This window comes from Bradysia coprophila, unplaced genomic scaffold (assembly GCF_014529535.1).
Source record: "Bradysia coprophila strain Holo2 unplaced genomic scaffold, BU_Bcop_v1 contig_324, whole genome shotgun sequence".
In the NCBI taxonomy this organism is placed as follows: domain Eukaryota; kingdom Metazoa; phylum Arthropoda; class Insecta; order Diptera; family Sciaridae; genus Bradysia; species Bradysia coprophila.
Window position 1 is genome coordinate 4,003,649 of NW_023503584.1, and position 15,852 is coordinate 4,019,500.

At 35.8% G+C, this 15,852-nt stretch overlaps 3 protein-coding genes across 4 annotated transcripts; 1 reads left to right on the forward strand and 2 right to left on the reverse strand.

Moving 5' to 3' along the window:
* Positions 1-484: 484 nt before the first annotated feature.
* Positions 485-2,539, reverse strand: LOC119079566. Of its 2 annotated transcripts, XM_037187544.1 has the most exons (3): positions 2,340-2,539; positions 1,585-2,270; positions 1,421-1,511 (listed from the first exon to the last, which is right to left on the reverse strand). In XM_037187544.1, the coding sequence occupies exons 1-3, from the start codon at positions 2,435-2,437 to the stop codon at positions 1,468-1,470; spliced, it is 828 nt and encodes a 275-aa protein (XP_037043439.1). In that variant the 5' UTR covers positions 2,438-2,539; the 3' UTR covers positions 1,421-1,467. The 2 variants fall into 2 exon arrangements, with proteins under 2 accessions (XP_037043438.1, XP_037043439.1); XM_037187543.1 differs by having other exon boundaries at positions 485-2,270.
* A 2,116-nt stretch (positions 2,540-4,655) lies between these two features.
* LOC119079569 lies at positions 4,656-5,678 on the forward strand. The gene is made up of 2 exons (XM_037187549.1): positions 4,656-4,857; positions 5,412-5,678. Exons 1-2 carry the CDS (start codon positions 4,691-4,693, stop codon positions 5,665-5,667), a joined length of 423 nt encoding a protein of 140 aa, XP_037043444.1. The 5' UTR covers positions 4,656-4,690; the 3' UTR covers positions 5,668-5,678.
* A 6,549-nt stretch (positions 5,679-12,227) lies between these two features.
* On the reverse strand, positions 12,228-13,593 carry LOC119079570 (oxidoreductase andH-like). The gene is made up of 2 exons (XM_037187551.1): positions 13,242-13,593; positions 12,228-13,180 (listed from the first exon to the last, which is right to left on the reverse strand). Exons 1-2 carry the CDS (start codon positions 13,333-13,335, stop codon positions 12,396-12,398), a joined length of 879 nt encoding a protein of 292 aa, XP_037043446.1. The 5' UTR covers positions 13,336-13,593; the 3' UTR covers positions 12,228-12,395.
* Between the last annotated feature and the right edge of the window lie 2,259 nt (positions 13,594-15,852).

The window sequence follows — 15,852 nt, forward strand, 5'->3', positions numbered from 1 at the left end:
AATCGTTCCTGAGTTAAAAACAGTTCTCCAATGTCATTCAATGCAACCAAATAGTCAGGGTGACTTTCTCCAAGAGTTCTTATCCGTTTTAAAAGAATATCGTTGTATACTTTCTCGGCCTGACCATAGTCTCCGATTCGGGCAAATGCGAGTCCCATGTTCTTCATAGCTATGAGTGTAACTTCACTATCCTTTTGTAGTTCGGAAGAATTGGTGCAAATTTTCTGGAAAATTTCTATGGACTCCTCTATCTTCCATTGATCTAACAAAAGTACTCCAAAATCTGTCAACGTTGATAGAGTGTCTGGGTGACTTTGGCCAAGTGCACGAGTTTTGTTTTCGAGAACATCTTTGTAAATTTCTGTGGCTTCGTCATAATTCCCTAATTTATTGTAAGCATGGGCCATATTTTCCATAGCTCGAAATCGGGTCTCATGAACTTCGTCCAATTCAGCTTTGTTATTACAAACTTTCCGAAACACTTCTAACGCCTCCGTATATTTCTCTTGTCTTGCAATGCTTCGGCATACAATCCAGTCTGCTTGTATGAAACTGCAATAATCTCTTCAGAAGCAATAGTCTCTGGATGTGCGGAACCCAATGAAAGTTCCATTTGCTGTTTAACTTCTTCCAATATTGAAAATGCTTCATGCCCTTTCTCCATTCGGAGAAAAATTTGTCCGATTTCGAATTTTACCATCATTGTATCAACGTCTTGATGGCCAAGTTCTACCGCTCTCATTTTATACAAATCTTCATACATTTTGTATCCGGTCTCATTAATTGAGAGGGAGCGACTGAAATTGTACGCGTTCACGTATCGTAACTGAAAAGCGATTTTCTCTAAAATGGGATGGTTGAGTCCTAAAATCGTTTCAAACCTTTCCACAAATCGATTGACGAAAATGGGAGCGTCTTCTTTCAATGAATTGGTTATCAAATTCATTAAAATTGTATTCGGTAGTTCACAAAACTCCCGCGCTAGTTCGGGATATTCCATTGAATGTTCGAATACTGACATGGCATGGGTCGTATGCTGAACGCGCTTCATAAGCTTTTCTATAAGTAGAAGTGCATTTCGTAAGACTTTCTTCTCCTCATCTTTCATTTTCAACGATACCTTAATTACATCTTGCACTACTCGATGTATGCTCAATATAGTTTGGCTCTGTTGGCTGGTAATCATTGAATATTTTATGAGCAGCCCTACGGCTGATTCCAAAAGCTCTTCTTTGTTAACGGGTGATGATTTCTTCCTTCCATTTTGAGATACGGTAGGTAGGCTAAACACTTCTGAAACCAACAGTCGAATAAAATATTTTCCGAGGTTACGACCTGTTGATTCTTTTACTTCATCGGTGAGATGGATAAGTGATGCACGACTTATGTTGTCCGCATGGAAGTAGGCAATTGTGTTTAGGATCTTGATTGCTAATGATCCAAAGTCGGTGTCTTGTGCTATGCTCGTCATTGTAATGTTCCATGTTGTAAATGTTGTTTCTGCGTACCCGCTAACAGAATTTTGAAACAATTTCGAGTCGAGAAGTTGTTTCTTTTGTTTTTCATACTTGGTACGATAGTTACCGATTGTGTCTTCCCTATGAAAAATGTATGACGTTGCTTGTCTCAAAGCTAATGGGAAGTATTGTAGATCATCTGCGAGAAGCCTAACATCTTCGGCGTTTTCACGGGCATTATCTATTATAGCCGAAACAAAGTCAATCGCTTCATTCGGCTGCCACTCACTTAAATGTATAGCTGCAATTCCCCAATGCCAATACCGAGATCTTGACGTAATCAAGAAATAGGGTCGAGTATTTGCTCCAAACAGTAAAAACTTTCCGACACTCTCCATACTCTCGACATTGTCATAGACAACTAAGATATTCTCACCACAAAAACAATCGTACACATCTCGGACGATAGACAGAATATTTTTCTCAGTTCCATTTGCTCCAACAATTGGAATAGTTAAAATGTCATTGGCTAACAGTTTGAATGTATCCACAATGGATTCTTCTCGATCGCCATTGATCCATATGACATTGTTGTCATACTTGGACTTATTTTGAGTCACATGCTCGCGCACTAATTGCGTTTTGCCAATACCTCCCAGGCCAGACACAACGGTTATATGCGATTCAATGCTTGCGGTAGAATTGACATTACGCTGTATTGCTTCGTCCAAAAGCTTCAGTTCTCTTGTCCTTCCAATAAATGGGGGTTCGGGACTACAAACATTGAAATATATTGGACCGCGCTTCTCAGTACTGGAAATATTAATTAAATCATTGACCCGTACTAAACAATTTGATGTGTTAGAGGTTAGAAAAATTTACCTGTGGAAAATGTTAGTTATGGTTGTGGTGGTAATTGTTCCGACATGTCCAACTTCGAACACATTTCCAGCACCAGTATAAATTTTTTGAACTGACATTTTGACGGGGTTCGCATGTTATATACTAAGAAAATTGGATAATTAATTTGGCTTTACTCGTGTATTGTGGACAAATTACTGATGATGATTCAACACTTATAGGGTATATAACATACTTTGCCGAACGAATATTTTTTTGTTATCTTATTAAGCACTGATATTGCCAAATTATCAGTTAATAAAAGATTGGGAAATCTTTTTTTGTCAGCAAAATTATTCTTTTTTTGCAGCAAAATTATTTTTTTTTATCAGCAAATTTATTCTTTTAGTTCAGCAAATTTATTGCTATTGTGACCAAATTTAATTCTTCGTCTGCAAATTTATTTTTTTGAAGCAGCAAATTTAATCTTATTTTGTCAGCACATTTATTTTTTTGCAATCTGCAAAATTAAATATTTTTTTAGCTATTTTTTAGCAGCAAATTTATTTATTTCTATCAGCAAAGTTAATACTTTTGTCAACAAATTTATTTATTCGTCATCAGCAAAATTAATTGTTTAGTTTAGCTATTTTTTAACAGCAATTCTATTGATTTGCAACAGCAAATTTATTCTACTTTTGTCAGCAGATTTATTTCTTGTCATAAGCAAAATTAATTGTTTATTTTAGCTATTTTTTATCTATTTTTGGTGAAATGGATTTTCATATATTCTTTTCGTCACTAGTGGTGAAATGGACACCAAAACCCAATGCTTATCGAGCAACACCTCTAACCATTCGGCTATTGAGATATATAATCGCAGTGTAACAATTTTCAAAAGTTCATTTTTCACAGCTGGTTGCAGAAAACGTTGTATGCAACACGTTGTGAAAGTGGTAGTTTTTGTCACATGCTTCGCTCGCTTCGCACGTTTGATAACATTACATCTAGTGACACAAACTACCACTTTTCGCAACTAGCTGCAGAAATTACTGTTTCACGTCTTACGTCAACGTAAATAGTTATTGACACTACACGGACAATTCATTTCTTTTTACGAAATGGATACCAATTTTCATTGCACTTAAAAAGCGTTTTAACACGCCGAGCGATCCGGCCCATTGCCCCGGAGCGAAGCGGAGGGCCGCAATGCGAGTCGGGCGCCGGAACGGTGTCGGTAACTTAGGAGTTAATTTTTTTTTTCTCTCGCATCGTCTAATAATTAGTCTGTGTAATTCATTGCCCATAAAGAGCGTTTAACACGCCGAGCGATCCGTAAACTTAGTTAAAGTGAAATTATTATGAAAGGTGTGCATCCTAGAAATTACGCATAGCGAAATTACGAAGCCCCATTCAAATCGAGGGATAAATGCTTAATAAAGGCAACGGAAAGTTCTACTTTTCGTCGCTTGTTGAGTTGACGTTTTCGTGTTAGTGGTGTTAGTGATATAATTTTATATGTCCTACTGCGGGACATATGCTGATTGAAGATATTAATTTTCCTACTTATAAAAAAATAAATTTGCAATTGAAACACTAATAAATTTGCTGACAAAAAGCAATAACTTCGAGGTATTAATTTTGCTGTTCGAAGGCATTAAAAGTGCATATTACAAAACAATAAATTTGCTGACTACAAAGTAATAAATTTGCTGCCAGGGATTTGCTGCAAAAGAATTATTTTTGCTGCTAAAAGTCAGTAATATTGCTGCTCAGAAAGCAATAAAGATGCTGTTCGAGTACTAATAAGTTTGCTGAAAATAAGACTAATTTTGCTGATACAAAACACTAAATTTGCTGATAAAAAAGATTAAATTTGCTGCTAAAAAAAATAAATTTGCAGAAAAAAAGAATAAATTTGCTGATGAAATACATAATTTTGCTACTAAAAGAATAAATTTGCTGACAAAAAAATAGATGCCATAAAAGATTTTCTAAAATAAAAAAGTTGAGAGGTGCGGGAATTGGATTTTTTTGGTAAGTAAAATTTAAAAAGTGTAAACTCATGTAACTTGCTGAATTCAAAATGTTCTTTACACCATTCACCTTCATGACGTATAAATATTCAAAATTTGTAACTAGACGAAAAACGCAAAATTGAATTCATTTTTCCTTTCAAACTATTCTCTAGTCAAAACTGGCTATCACCATTTTATCTAAGTCTCTTAAGCTTTTTTTTTTAAAGATAACATTCAAGCAGTCGCTTTCCTCGGTGTCTTATAAATATATTTTCTAAAACTGCTGGTTTAATTCTTCAGAATTTCAACAGTATATACACGTAGTTTGTGAGTCAATCGAAAAAGCTTGTAATAGTAAGAATTTTTATAAGTGAAATGGCGATTGGAACAAATATTTCGAAAGAACAAATTAAAACAACAGCACAACAACCTCAACAATCAATAATGAACCGATTATTCAATTGGCTTCAACTAAGTTTGGTTAATGTATTTGGATGGCTGTTTGCAGCGAGAGAACAACTACCACCACCACAATCTGACATGTAAAGTTTTCATAGTTAACGAAATAGTAATTCGTGGATTTAGTGATAGTAATTTGTGGGTCCATAGTACTGCTCCTAGCATAAAACTAGAAAATATTTGCAGTCTGATGGTAGCAGAAACGTGTTGCATGCTTCCGTCAAGACACAAATTATGCTTTCTTGAATTCTCAAACACACAACACTCATGCAAGTGCACACACATCTATGTATCAAAATTTGGAGCCTTTTGGCGTCCGACATACTAGTGTTAATGATAGAAGCAGTGGTATAGTGGATTACAAGTATTCACAAACAAAAGAAACAGAAAGTTCTAGGCAATTGAAAGTTTAATGAAACCACAATATCAATAACGATGTATTAACACTTATTAATTTTGACTCACTGATTCCCCGCTATCTACCAAAATTAATTTATTAAAAGTAGATTAAATAATGAGAATCAAACAGAAATAAGATTAAATTTGGAGTTAATGGATTGAAAAACTGAAGCTTTAATTAGATAATAAGATCGTCTCGTGTCGACAAACACAATTATAAATCAAAATTATATTTTAGGCAAACAGCGCGTAGACGTATATACGCCAATGATGGACCGGCGGTAAGAGCTAGAAATGCTGGATCCGTTACTATGAATACAAATATTGGCGAAGGAGAAATTCGTAGCCGTAATACACCTTTATCACTACATAACCTGGAACAAGATGCATCTGATATCTATATGAATACAGGAGCGGTTTTAGATGCTGAACGCATTGAATCACTTAATACGACAACGAACATTGGCAGACAATCCAATGATCGCAGTAATTAAATGTAATCCATTTATTTATGTATGGTGTCCAATTATAATTTTTTTTTTTTAACTCCAGGGTGTATTTATTTAAGAAATTTGCATATACCAAGAAAAGGTGGTCAGGCTAAGCCTTCATCCCAACCTGTAAAAACTTGGATCTTTTCAGATTACATTATAAATAAAAAATTTCTTCCAAAGGTTTCGCCGCAGGAATTGTTCCCATTACGCAACTAGCATTGAAGCGTTGAATGCCAACGAGATTCTTTGTTTTAGATAAAATTTTGATTTCTTGTCACCAGTTAATTCCTGCAACTTCGAACCAATAGTGTTGATGAAATTTTTTGATTCTGTACTCCAAGGACCCATAGTTTCTACTGCAAATGCTAAAAGAATATAATTATAAGATGAAGTCAAATCTGAATAATGTTTGTGTTTTTCAAGCGCTGCAAAATCTGTGAGTTCGCCAGCTTTTTTAGATGTTTTCGACAAGTATGAATCAGCAAACGTGTCTACGCAAGTCGCGTCCCAGACCAAAGGTTTTCCTTTAGACCATGGCGTCAAAGTTACTCCATCAGGTTTCTTTCCGTCATTTCTTGATAATCCTTTTGGTTCCAGGTGGTTTGGAATATGAAGGGACATAAGTGCTCGACTTATGATTTCATTCAATTCTATATGACGTAGATATCTGCCTGCACTTTTTTGGCAACTCAATCCATGCAGACCTCTTGCGGATACTACAGATCCGCACAGACACGTGTGTACCAAACATATATCACAACCTAGTCGTAAACCAATACAAATTCTTATAGAATTACTGTCCATAAAAGTTCCAATGTTTGAAGAAGGAATTGCATGAAGCCAAGCATTTGATTCTTTACACTGTAGTGCCTTAAAACGAGCCAGATCAAGCTTCGATGTAAAAACCAGTTCTTTCTTGATAATTCGTTTTGTATTGATCATGTCCCAAGCTTTTTGCGAAGTCTTCAAAGATGGCTCTTCAACATTTAAACTTTTCCATTTCTCCGAAGCTTCATCAAAATTAGCAATGAAAGGCACGTCTTGAGAATTTAGAATTTGAGAGACGTGACCTCCAACACCAAATGACGAACCAAGGAAAGCAGGTAAAGAAATGTCTTGAAGTCTTCTTATTCCAAGACCACCTTCGTTAATGGGTAAAGTCGCTTGCGTCCACTGCTTGTGATTCAAATCTACATTCAGTATTACTTCCAAAAGATCTTTAATTTCATCGTCAAATGCTGCAAGAAAATCTTCAAATTTCCACGCTGGAGACGTTCTGATTAAATACATCAATTTTGGGATTGCAAAACAGTTTCGGAGAAGGAATAATGACGTATGCGAATTTAAAAATTTCAAACGCTCGAACATTACCTTCACTTTGCACAAAACTTTTTCTGCAAATTTCTTGAAACCTTCTTCGAAAAGTGGTGCACCAAGCAGACTTAAATCTTCCTTAGATACAACCCTGATTCCAGGACAGATTGCATTGAACTTTATATACGTTTCTTCGTCAACTGAGCCCGAACAGAAGAATAGCTCGCATTTCGATGGATTAATTTTGAGACCAATCTTCTCTGCCTCGTTGATCACACATTCCAAATCATGATACACTATTTCGGGTTCATCGCACACACTGCCGTCATCGAGGTACCATACATTTAATTCGCTTTGCAGACGCTGAATTAATCGATGAATAGTTAAAGCAAACAATAAAGGACCCAATGGATCGCCTTGCTGAGTTCCTATTTGCGACAACATGGAATGTTCACCGAAAAATAACAGAGAAGAGTTCCTGTAACATTGCCAAACGTATGGATACAGCGACGGGAATGTACACTTCGTTCAACATCACATAAATTCATCGTAGATTCCGAATTTATTTTGACCGAATGCCCAACAATCACACGAAATGGAGACTTTTCATATTATGATCGGTGCCCTGAGTTCAAAACATACATCCATTGGTCCAAATTCGTTGCAACCGCTTCACACAAAAATGTAAAAAGTAATAGGAAACGGAACAGTTATTGGTGCAGCAGGTATCCAGGATGCCGTGAGTCCAAATCAACTATTTTCGACAGTATCATGAAACGTATCATAGTTGTATGAACTGGTTTTTATAAGTGTAAGTCCGCAAACGCTGGTGCGTTGATAACACCTAACTCGCATTTCTAGAGAATTTTATTATGAAATTTTTTTCACAGAATTTCATTTTAATCTCGTCAGTTCTTTTAAGTTAGCAAATCGCATTCTACTATGTGGTAAAGGTAAAGGCTGTATCGCTGTATGCAAATCAAAACTGGAGAAATTCTTTTCGATAATAAGTTTTCCCTTTTGCGATGTACACACAACTAAAACTTTATTATTGATTGAGTCTCGTTAAATTCAAAGTTCCGTAACACTGAACTACGACAGGAGTGGACATATATTTCATTACACCATGTACTCATTCGCATCCGGTGAGCAACGAAATATATTTATCTGATACATAAAACGCCTATATGTGATGTGTCTAAATGCTCTTAATTTATAATACAATTTCGAATACGTTGTCAACATCGTTATTTGCACTGCTTCCAGTGGTACATACAAGTGATGTATAGAAAAAGAATATTGTGTTCCGTGTACCTACCTACCTACGTGTGTATTATATCCCAAGAATACAATACATTATTTCTGGTCACAAACGATTATTTTATGATAAATGTATCAGGGTATGGTGCATTTTTCAATTTTATTTATCGTGTTACACATCGTGTAGATTTACTTGAGTGACACACAGAACTCTTTCTGTGATGTGCTGTGAGCTGGAAAATTGAAAACTTTTTTATTATTAAATTTAATTCGTTTCTTTTTTGCACATCTGAGCCATAAAAAGAGTGGTTATATAAGCAGCCAGCGAATACGGTACAACTGGAGTACACAGTTGTAATTTTCGTGTTTAGCTGAACTCTTAAAATTAATCGAATTTCTGATCCATTTCGTATTTACTACTAACGTTCGAATGTAACAGCGCAGCGGTGCATCGAAACACGATTTTGATTAAACAGTCGAATCATTTTTAATTGTTGGAATAGATGAAACATATCGGTTATCGACGACAATGACAAAAATAAGCAATGTGCCACGAGACCTTTTGCAATTAGCAAAACTGTCGAAGTAAAAGATTTTGCATTAAACATCACAATAATCGAAATTAGCTCAGAAACTCTACATTCCATTACTCAGATACCACATATTTCCAACCCACAAAATCCACTGCTGCATATAAACATTGTTAGCGATTTCGTACCTGTCACACTTGTACATGATACGCATACATTGACTCGTGTAACAGACAGTGCCGTTGCTGTACATGTTTCAATCTAATATTGGACGGATTTGTCGGGTCGAAGAACGGTTAGAACTTGAAAAAGTTTTTAAGTAATTTTTTTGATTGCACGCGAAGCTGTAAACAAAACGAGCAACACACACTATCGCGAAACGATTACCATTCAAGGGTAAAAAAGTAACGACAACCTGCTTAAACATTTTAAGTTCTAGATTCATTTGCCCAACAATTTTCTTAACTGAAATCTAGTTGGTCAAATACATGAGAAATAAAATCTTAAATACCACAGGACTTTTGTATGTTATTGTCTTCGAGGAAGGTTTTTCACTTTATTTGAGTTTTTGTGATATGTTCGGGGAAGATTGAGGAAGCGTAAAGAATTTTTTTTAAATTAAAAATACGTTACGAGCAGCTTAAACTGAGATCTCAACGACGATATTGGAGGGAACAGAAAAGTTCGTTTTCCTGTCTAAACTAATCTTGTTGCCAACACTTACTCTTACGTGAAAGATGAAGTCTTTACGGACACGAATTATATGTGTACTACACAGAGTGTAAACAGTACACTCGTAATAGATCAAGCTCAATTTTCATTTATGTTTCCTGTTTGACTTTAAAAAAAAATTATTTGAAATTTCCGGAGGATACATTTCTTCAGCAATTTTAATAATTATGATGCGTGAAACACATTTCAAGGCAATAGCGTACAATGCCTACGGCATAACACGTCAAAGATATTTCATCAAATGTAAGTATGCGCCGTGTACGGTATGAGTGCTGTTATATATACACCTATTTTATAGAATGATGGGGATTTATTTATAGAAAATTCCATTCACCACCGCACTTCTTTAATATTTCAAATACCCGGTCTAGACGATATATCCCATGCAGTAAGACTACATGTATAAGGCGTCGAGCGTCTTATATCTCGAATATGTCATTCCGATCGAACTTCACGCTGAAAATTTAATAAAGGAAGTTCAGGTTATTTCATTATGGAAACAAGAAATGAGCAAAAAAGAAACGAACAAGGAGAAAAGTGAGAAAATCGTTTATCTATTTTTCTTTTCTGCTGTTTTCATCATTATATTGGATGGCGGTGATGGTATATTACACTTTGTTGCAGTTAGAGGAACCCAACATGCCGAGAAAATTGAATTGAATTTTCTTTTTTCCAGCAATAACTTATGCCTATAAATTTACTCGCAACAGCGATAGATAATTTTGTTTTCTTGTCGACGTATGGACACCTCTTCAAAATTCTACTGATGCCATTATTGGTTTAAATAAGTGTGCTTACACCGCAAGCATAAAATTGATAAATTGCCTTAAAGTTTGGCGAAAATTTCGCGCAAACAAAACTTTTGTTACGCTTATTTTGGCCGACATGAATGAAGCATTAATTTTGTTTACGTACGGCATTTGAATATATATTTTGAGAAAGTAATTTCATGTTCAACACTTGAGCTTCTTCTTTTTCGACTGTGCGGGCACGCACTGGCTATGGCGAAACGAGTGTTATGTTTGATAGGATAATTTGTAGATACGTAAAGCGCAGCCAGCGTAGCGTTTATTTCAGGAACGAAGCGCAAATATTGAAATGTCCAATAAAATATTTGAATTTTCAACTTGTTGTGCGTGCGTGGTTAGGCAATGTTATTTTTCAGAGGTCGCTCTGTTGCATAAAACGTTGTATGAATCTCGGTGTGGCCTCGTGTCATAATTACACATCTAGAGCCTAATAAAATACTTCGCACTCGATATCCTAAGAAACCTCAAAATTCTAGAACTGGGAAGAGGGTAGACCATGTTGGATGGAGGAATTTTGAGAACCAAAATACTACCATATCATTAACACCAGAAGACCAGAAGGAAACCCAGAAAAACTTGACCAATCCGTCAAATTACTCAAATTCTAGAACTGATGGCGTGGTATACCATGTAAGGTGGTGGAATTTTAGAGACTAACATAATATAACCTCAACAATCCCAAAAGTCCAGAAGGGAACCCAATAAAACCTCAGATATCCTTCATAATACTTACGTTCTAGAGCTGGGAACATATTGTGCATGTGCAGTGACATACGTTTTGGAACTGACCCACTACCACCTCAACAGTTCAATAAATCCTGAAGAGAATCAAAAAAAAAACTCAGAGATCCTTCAAAATCCTTAAATTCTAGAACAGGGAGCATGTTTCCGTGAAAATATGAAACTCGGTTACGCCTTGAGCTACTAAAATTTACAGAAAATACAACTGTAGGTCGATTGTCATGGAAATACGTGTAAATTTTTATTCTAAATAAACAATAATTTCGATGTATTTTTACATCAAGAACATGTGGTGACTTCACTGTTACGGACGTATCTCCGGAACGAGCTGCCCGATTTCAATAAATAAAAAACGAAAACGTACCTCTTCAAATTCTCAATAAACCTTTTGAAGAAAGTTTTTGCGAATTTATCGGTTTCAGAGATTTTCCTTTGAGAATTTTTTTTTTTCGACTTTGACCAAGTTTTTCTGCCATTTTGGATTCAAATGTCAAAAAATAAATTTTAATAAAAAAATAAGACTTTTCTCTATAACTTATCCTTTGGAAGTGGATAGATATCTCTTCTCGCTTACGAATGCAAAATCATAGAAAAAAAAGGGACATAATGGCCGCTCACCAGAGAACCATTGAGCTGCCGTCTTGGCCCCACATCAAATTAGAATCAGGAATCGATACGGAACAACCTACAATCATCGTTATGACGATTTTCTAAGATGCACGATTAAGCCCTTTTTTCAGCCTAAGCAGGTCCACCTCATTACGACAAGCTACTCATTACGAAAAGTCGTAGACTATAGTACTCAAAAAGCCCAATTTTTGTTTTGCTCACTAACATCTCTAATAACCAGTTTAATGCTATCAGAGCCATACCTTGAAATATAAAAATACTCTCCGAGGAAAACTAGGAGAATAACTGATAACTCGCCTAAATATAGGCTAGACATTATATACAAAAATTCATCGTATTCTGGCTGCGTCACACGAGAGTCATTCAGTGTGAACATTTATACAGCCACCATAACTCCACTAATTATGAAACTTGAGTGAACTTTAGGGTGTTGGGCATTAGAAGCAGTTATCACTCGCATACTATTAGAAACCGAGGAATTATATATGGTCTCGGTCTAAGTGAGAATGCGCACAAACCGCAAACAATAAAATTGGTTGGTTGTTTTACGACAATGCTTTTTTATTAGTCATATCATCACATTTATTACGTACGCAAATAACAATTGATGCTTTTTGGCTTGAACTTATAAAATTACCCGTGGCCCCGTGAAAATACACATAAATTAGAATTTGATGGATTAAATGCGTTAAATAAATTAGCGAAATCGAAATTAGTTTCCACCTTTCGAAAACATCTTAGACGTATGGTCCCAAACTTTTTGCATCATATCCTCCGTCACCGGCTTCTTCTTTTCAACCGTTTCGCCTTTATTATCTATGCATCGCGAGCCGCTTGCTGTACCTAGCATACCATGTACCATATATTCAGCACAAGTTTCTGCACTAGTTCCAACTCCTAATTTCATCAGACCTTTTAACGGAATTCGAGCATAAAACGGTAGATTATCTCCCAATGATGTACGAACAGCACCGGGAAATGCATGCGTGAATGTAACACTAGCATTTTCCGGTTGTGACGCTAAGTGCTGTATGATGATGTCAGTGAAAGTGATGGCATGATTAGCCGCACCTGATAAACTGTACGAGTTTTCCAGTGCCATGTCATCCCAATTGATTTTGGACGGATTTCCGTTCACCCCATCTAATACGAAAAGAACTTTTCCGCCGTTCTCTGACGATCGAAGGAGGGGAAGTAGTTCGTGTACGAACAACATTCTACCGTAGTAATGTAAGGCAAGTTTGTTATCTATGTTTTCGGCTGTTGGCGTAAATCCAGCCATCGTTAAAATTCCTTGAGTCATAATAAGAATGTCTACAGCTGGAATTTGCTTTGTGACTGTACGAATCTCAGACAATAATGATACATCAGCTCGCAGAAATCGGGATTTGGAACTAAATTTCGGAAGAAATTCATTGGCGGCTGCTTCATTTCGACCAATAATCGTTATGCTGGCAGATGGACAATGTTGTGCAATCGATATGGCAATGGCTCGACCTTTACAATTAAATTGAATTTGTATTTGGAACGAGAAACAGAGTGACTCAAATTTAAGTACCAATTCCTCCAGTGCCACCGGCAATAACAACGTTTGGAGGCGACTTAAATGATGTCAACAGACGTGCATTCGAAGAACGAATGGCGTTGCACATGTTGGAAGTGTTGGTTTGGTTGTTATTGTATAGCAATATCAAAATGCACTCAACTTATGTTTGCTAGTTTCAAGTCTTTCGAGTCCACTTCTTCTTTTATTTATTTTATACAAACACAGCACAAGGTAAAAGGTGTTTTTTCTCCGACTAATGTCTTCCTACCCGCACAGTTTAATTTTTCTAATATTTTGAAATGATTTGAAAAACTCCAGTCATTATTATGACTTTTATTCAGTGCTATAGCAACAAGTCTTAAAATACAAAATGACCATATGACATTTCCCAATCAATTTCAACCGAGGGGCATATCACTCCTAGTTCACGTAGGGTAGGCCTTTTCATTACAATTTAATTTTAATTTTTATAGTTTACTCTTTGAGAAAAACAAAAATCAAACGGAAAATTCAACCAACACGCACCTGTTATTCGCGTAAAATTACCATTAGTTCCCCCCTAATTACAGTGAAAGTCCGTATTTCTTTGGAAAAGTGCGTAGAACATGTATAAACATAAGCATGGTAAAAGGTGTGTATTTATGTTGTATGTGAGTGTGTGTGTGTGTGTAGCAGATCTGAGCCGTAACCAGTGTAATATATGTTTTAAGAGAGTGAGAGCTCACAACAGAATTGATTTTTTTTGAAAACTATTCGGAAAGCTCTATGCAGATATTTTAATCTGATTAAACTTTTATGTTTTTATAAAGCGCAAAATTGCATTATTGGAGAGTTAATACTTTCAGTGGGAAGTGGAAAGATACATTTGAATATTCCATTTATACATTTTCCTTTTCGAAGAAGATACAGAATGATTAAAAATAGAAACTTTAACGAAAGTATAGTTTATGTATTTAAGCGAAAACAATCAAAAGTACTATCTCATCTATCGCTTTATCTTTCTAGGATTTGTTATCGACAACGCTCGGTTGATATATCGGATATATCCGAGGAAGTGAAAGATTTTATTTGAATTATGTATAGAAAATATTTGGATCAACAAATCAAGTAATAGATTCGTTAACTACTCCTTTTGATACACTTCTGAAGTATTACTACCTGCTGTTGTAATGCAAATTTATAATTAAATAAAATCTCTAAGCTTTTCTTCCTTCGACCAGAACGACAGTATCCATTGAACCTGACCTTTTTCACGAATTCAACTTTCCCTTTTGTACACTTTTCTAAGGGCGCGCGAAATTCTTTATGAAGTCTTGGTACCGGAACGGATCTGTTTTTAATGTAAAAGTGTTCTGTCATACAAACAGGTAATGAGGTAACACCGTCCGATATCTTATGTGTCTGTCTAAAAATACATAAAGCAATCCTTTTATCGTTTATTTTGTATATGTGAATACAAGGTTAGGCAAACGTTAATAAATAAATTAAAATAAAGTAGATAATTATAACAGTTTCCGTGCGTAACACAACGATCTGTTATCGACCACAAAATAAACGTCCCGCTCTGACTAGTGTGATCTTATAATATCAAAATGTATGTTTATACAGATGATGTAAAAGATTTTGCCTGATTTTTTTTTTAGGCTGGTGCTAGATCAAAAGAGCTAATATAACCGATAATAATACCGCCGATTATGCTGGCCGTTAGGGTGGGTCGATTTTCCCAATTTTAAAATCCACAACCAGTAGGGTATGTGGCTTGAAGAGACGAATCGATCTGCATCATTAGTTTTTGACGTGCGATTACTTTTGAATATCCCATGACAACTTTTACGAAACCGAAACTATCGAAATGGATTTTTTGTGTGGAAATTATGAACTTTTATGTGAAAATTGTGGAACAAGTGTGCCAATTTCACAAATTTTTTTCTTTCACAAAGCTTCACTTAGTTTCTTTTTATGCTTCAGGGCCGAAAATGAGAGAAATTTTTCGAATTTTCTCGGGTTTCCGGCCCTCTGCATGAAAACTTACATGTGCACCTGTTTGGGACAGTTGATTTTAGGCACTTTCACTTGTAAGCCTCACTTCGTTCGGCCTACAATCCGCGAAATTGCCTAAAATCAATCGCCCAAAACAGGTACACAAATAACCATTTTATCATTACAAGTCTTCAACTGACCTATTTAAAGAGAATCCAACGAAAAAAAAAATCTCAAAACTAAGTAAGGCGCTGAACTGGTAAAAGTTGTCATGGGATATTCAAAAAATAATCGGACATCAAAAACTAATGATACAGATCGATTCGTCTCTTCAAGCCACACACCCTGCTGGTTGTGGATTTCAAAATTGGGAAAATCGACCCACCCTACCGGCCGTCCCTTTCATAGGAGATACGAAATGGTTTTTCATTGTTGTAGAGAAATATTGATATTTACAAAGATTGTAAAATAACGCACCATAACAATCAATTGGGGTTGTTTCACGAAATCAAGTGGTGCTTCAAACAATTTATTTTATTTAGAGACAGGACTTTTAGACTCGTTCAAAGTAGTGGGCCAATGCTTCACGTTTTTGTTAAAATTCAAAAAAAAAGATTGTCAAATGAGTAGACTCAGTCAAGAC

What these genes read in the sequence shown, in the direction of transcription:
- LOC119079566 (XM_037187543.1), bottom strand. Translation starts at nt 2,437, where the DNA reads ATGTCAGTTCAAAAAATTTATACTGGTGCTGGAAATGTGTTCGAAGTT. An exon ending in ATAACTAACATTTTCCACAG is followed by an intron (nt 2,271 to 2,339) that starts GTAAATTTTTCT and finishes TAATATTTCCAG; the next exon opens with TACTGAGAAGCGCGGTCCAA.
- LOC119079570 (XM_037187551.1), bottom strand. Translation starts at nt 13,335, where the DNA reads ATGTGCAACGCCATTCGTTCTTCGAATGCACGTCTGTTGACATCATTT. An exon ending in CGGTGGCACTGGAGGAATTG is followed by an intron (nt 13,181 to 13,241) that starts GTACTTAAATTT and finishes TTAATTGTAAAG; the next exon opens with GTCGAGCCATTGCCATATCG.
- LOC119079569 (XM_037187549.1), top strand. Translation starts at nt 4,691, where the DNA reads ATGGCGATTGGAACAAATATTTCGAAAGAACAAATTAAAACAACAGCA. An exon ending in CCACCACCACAATCTGACAT is followed by an intron (nt 4,858 to 5,411) that starts GTAAAGTTTTCA and finishes ATTATATTTTAG; the next exon opens with GCAAACAGCGCGTAGACGTA.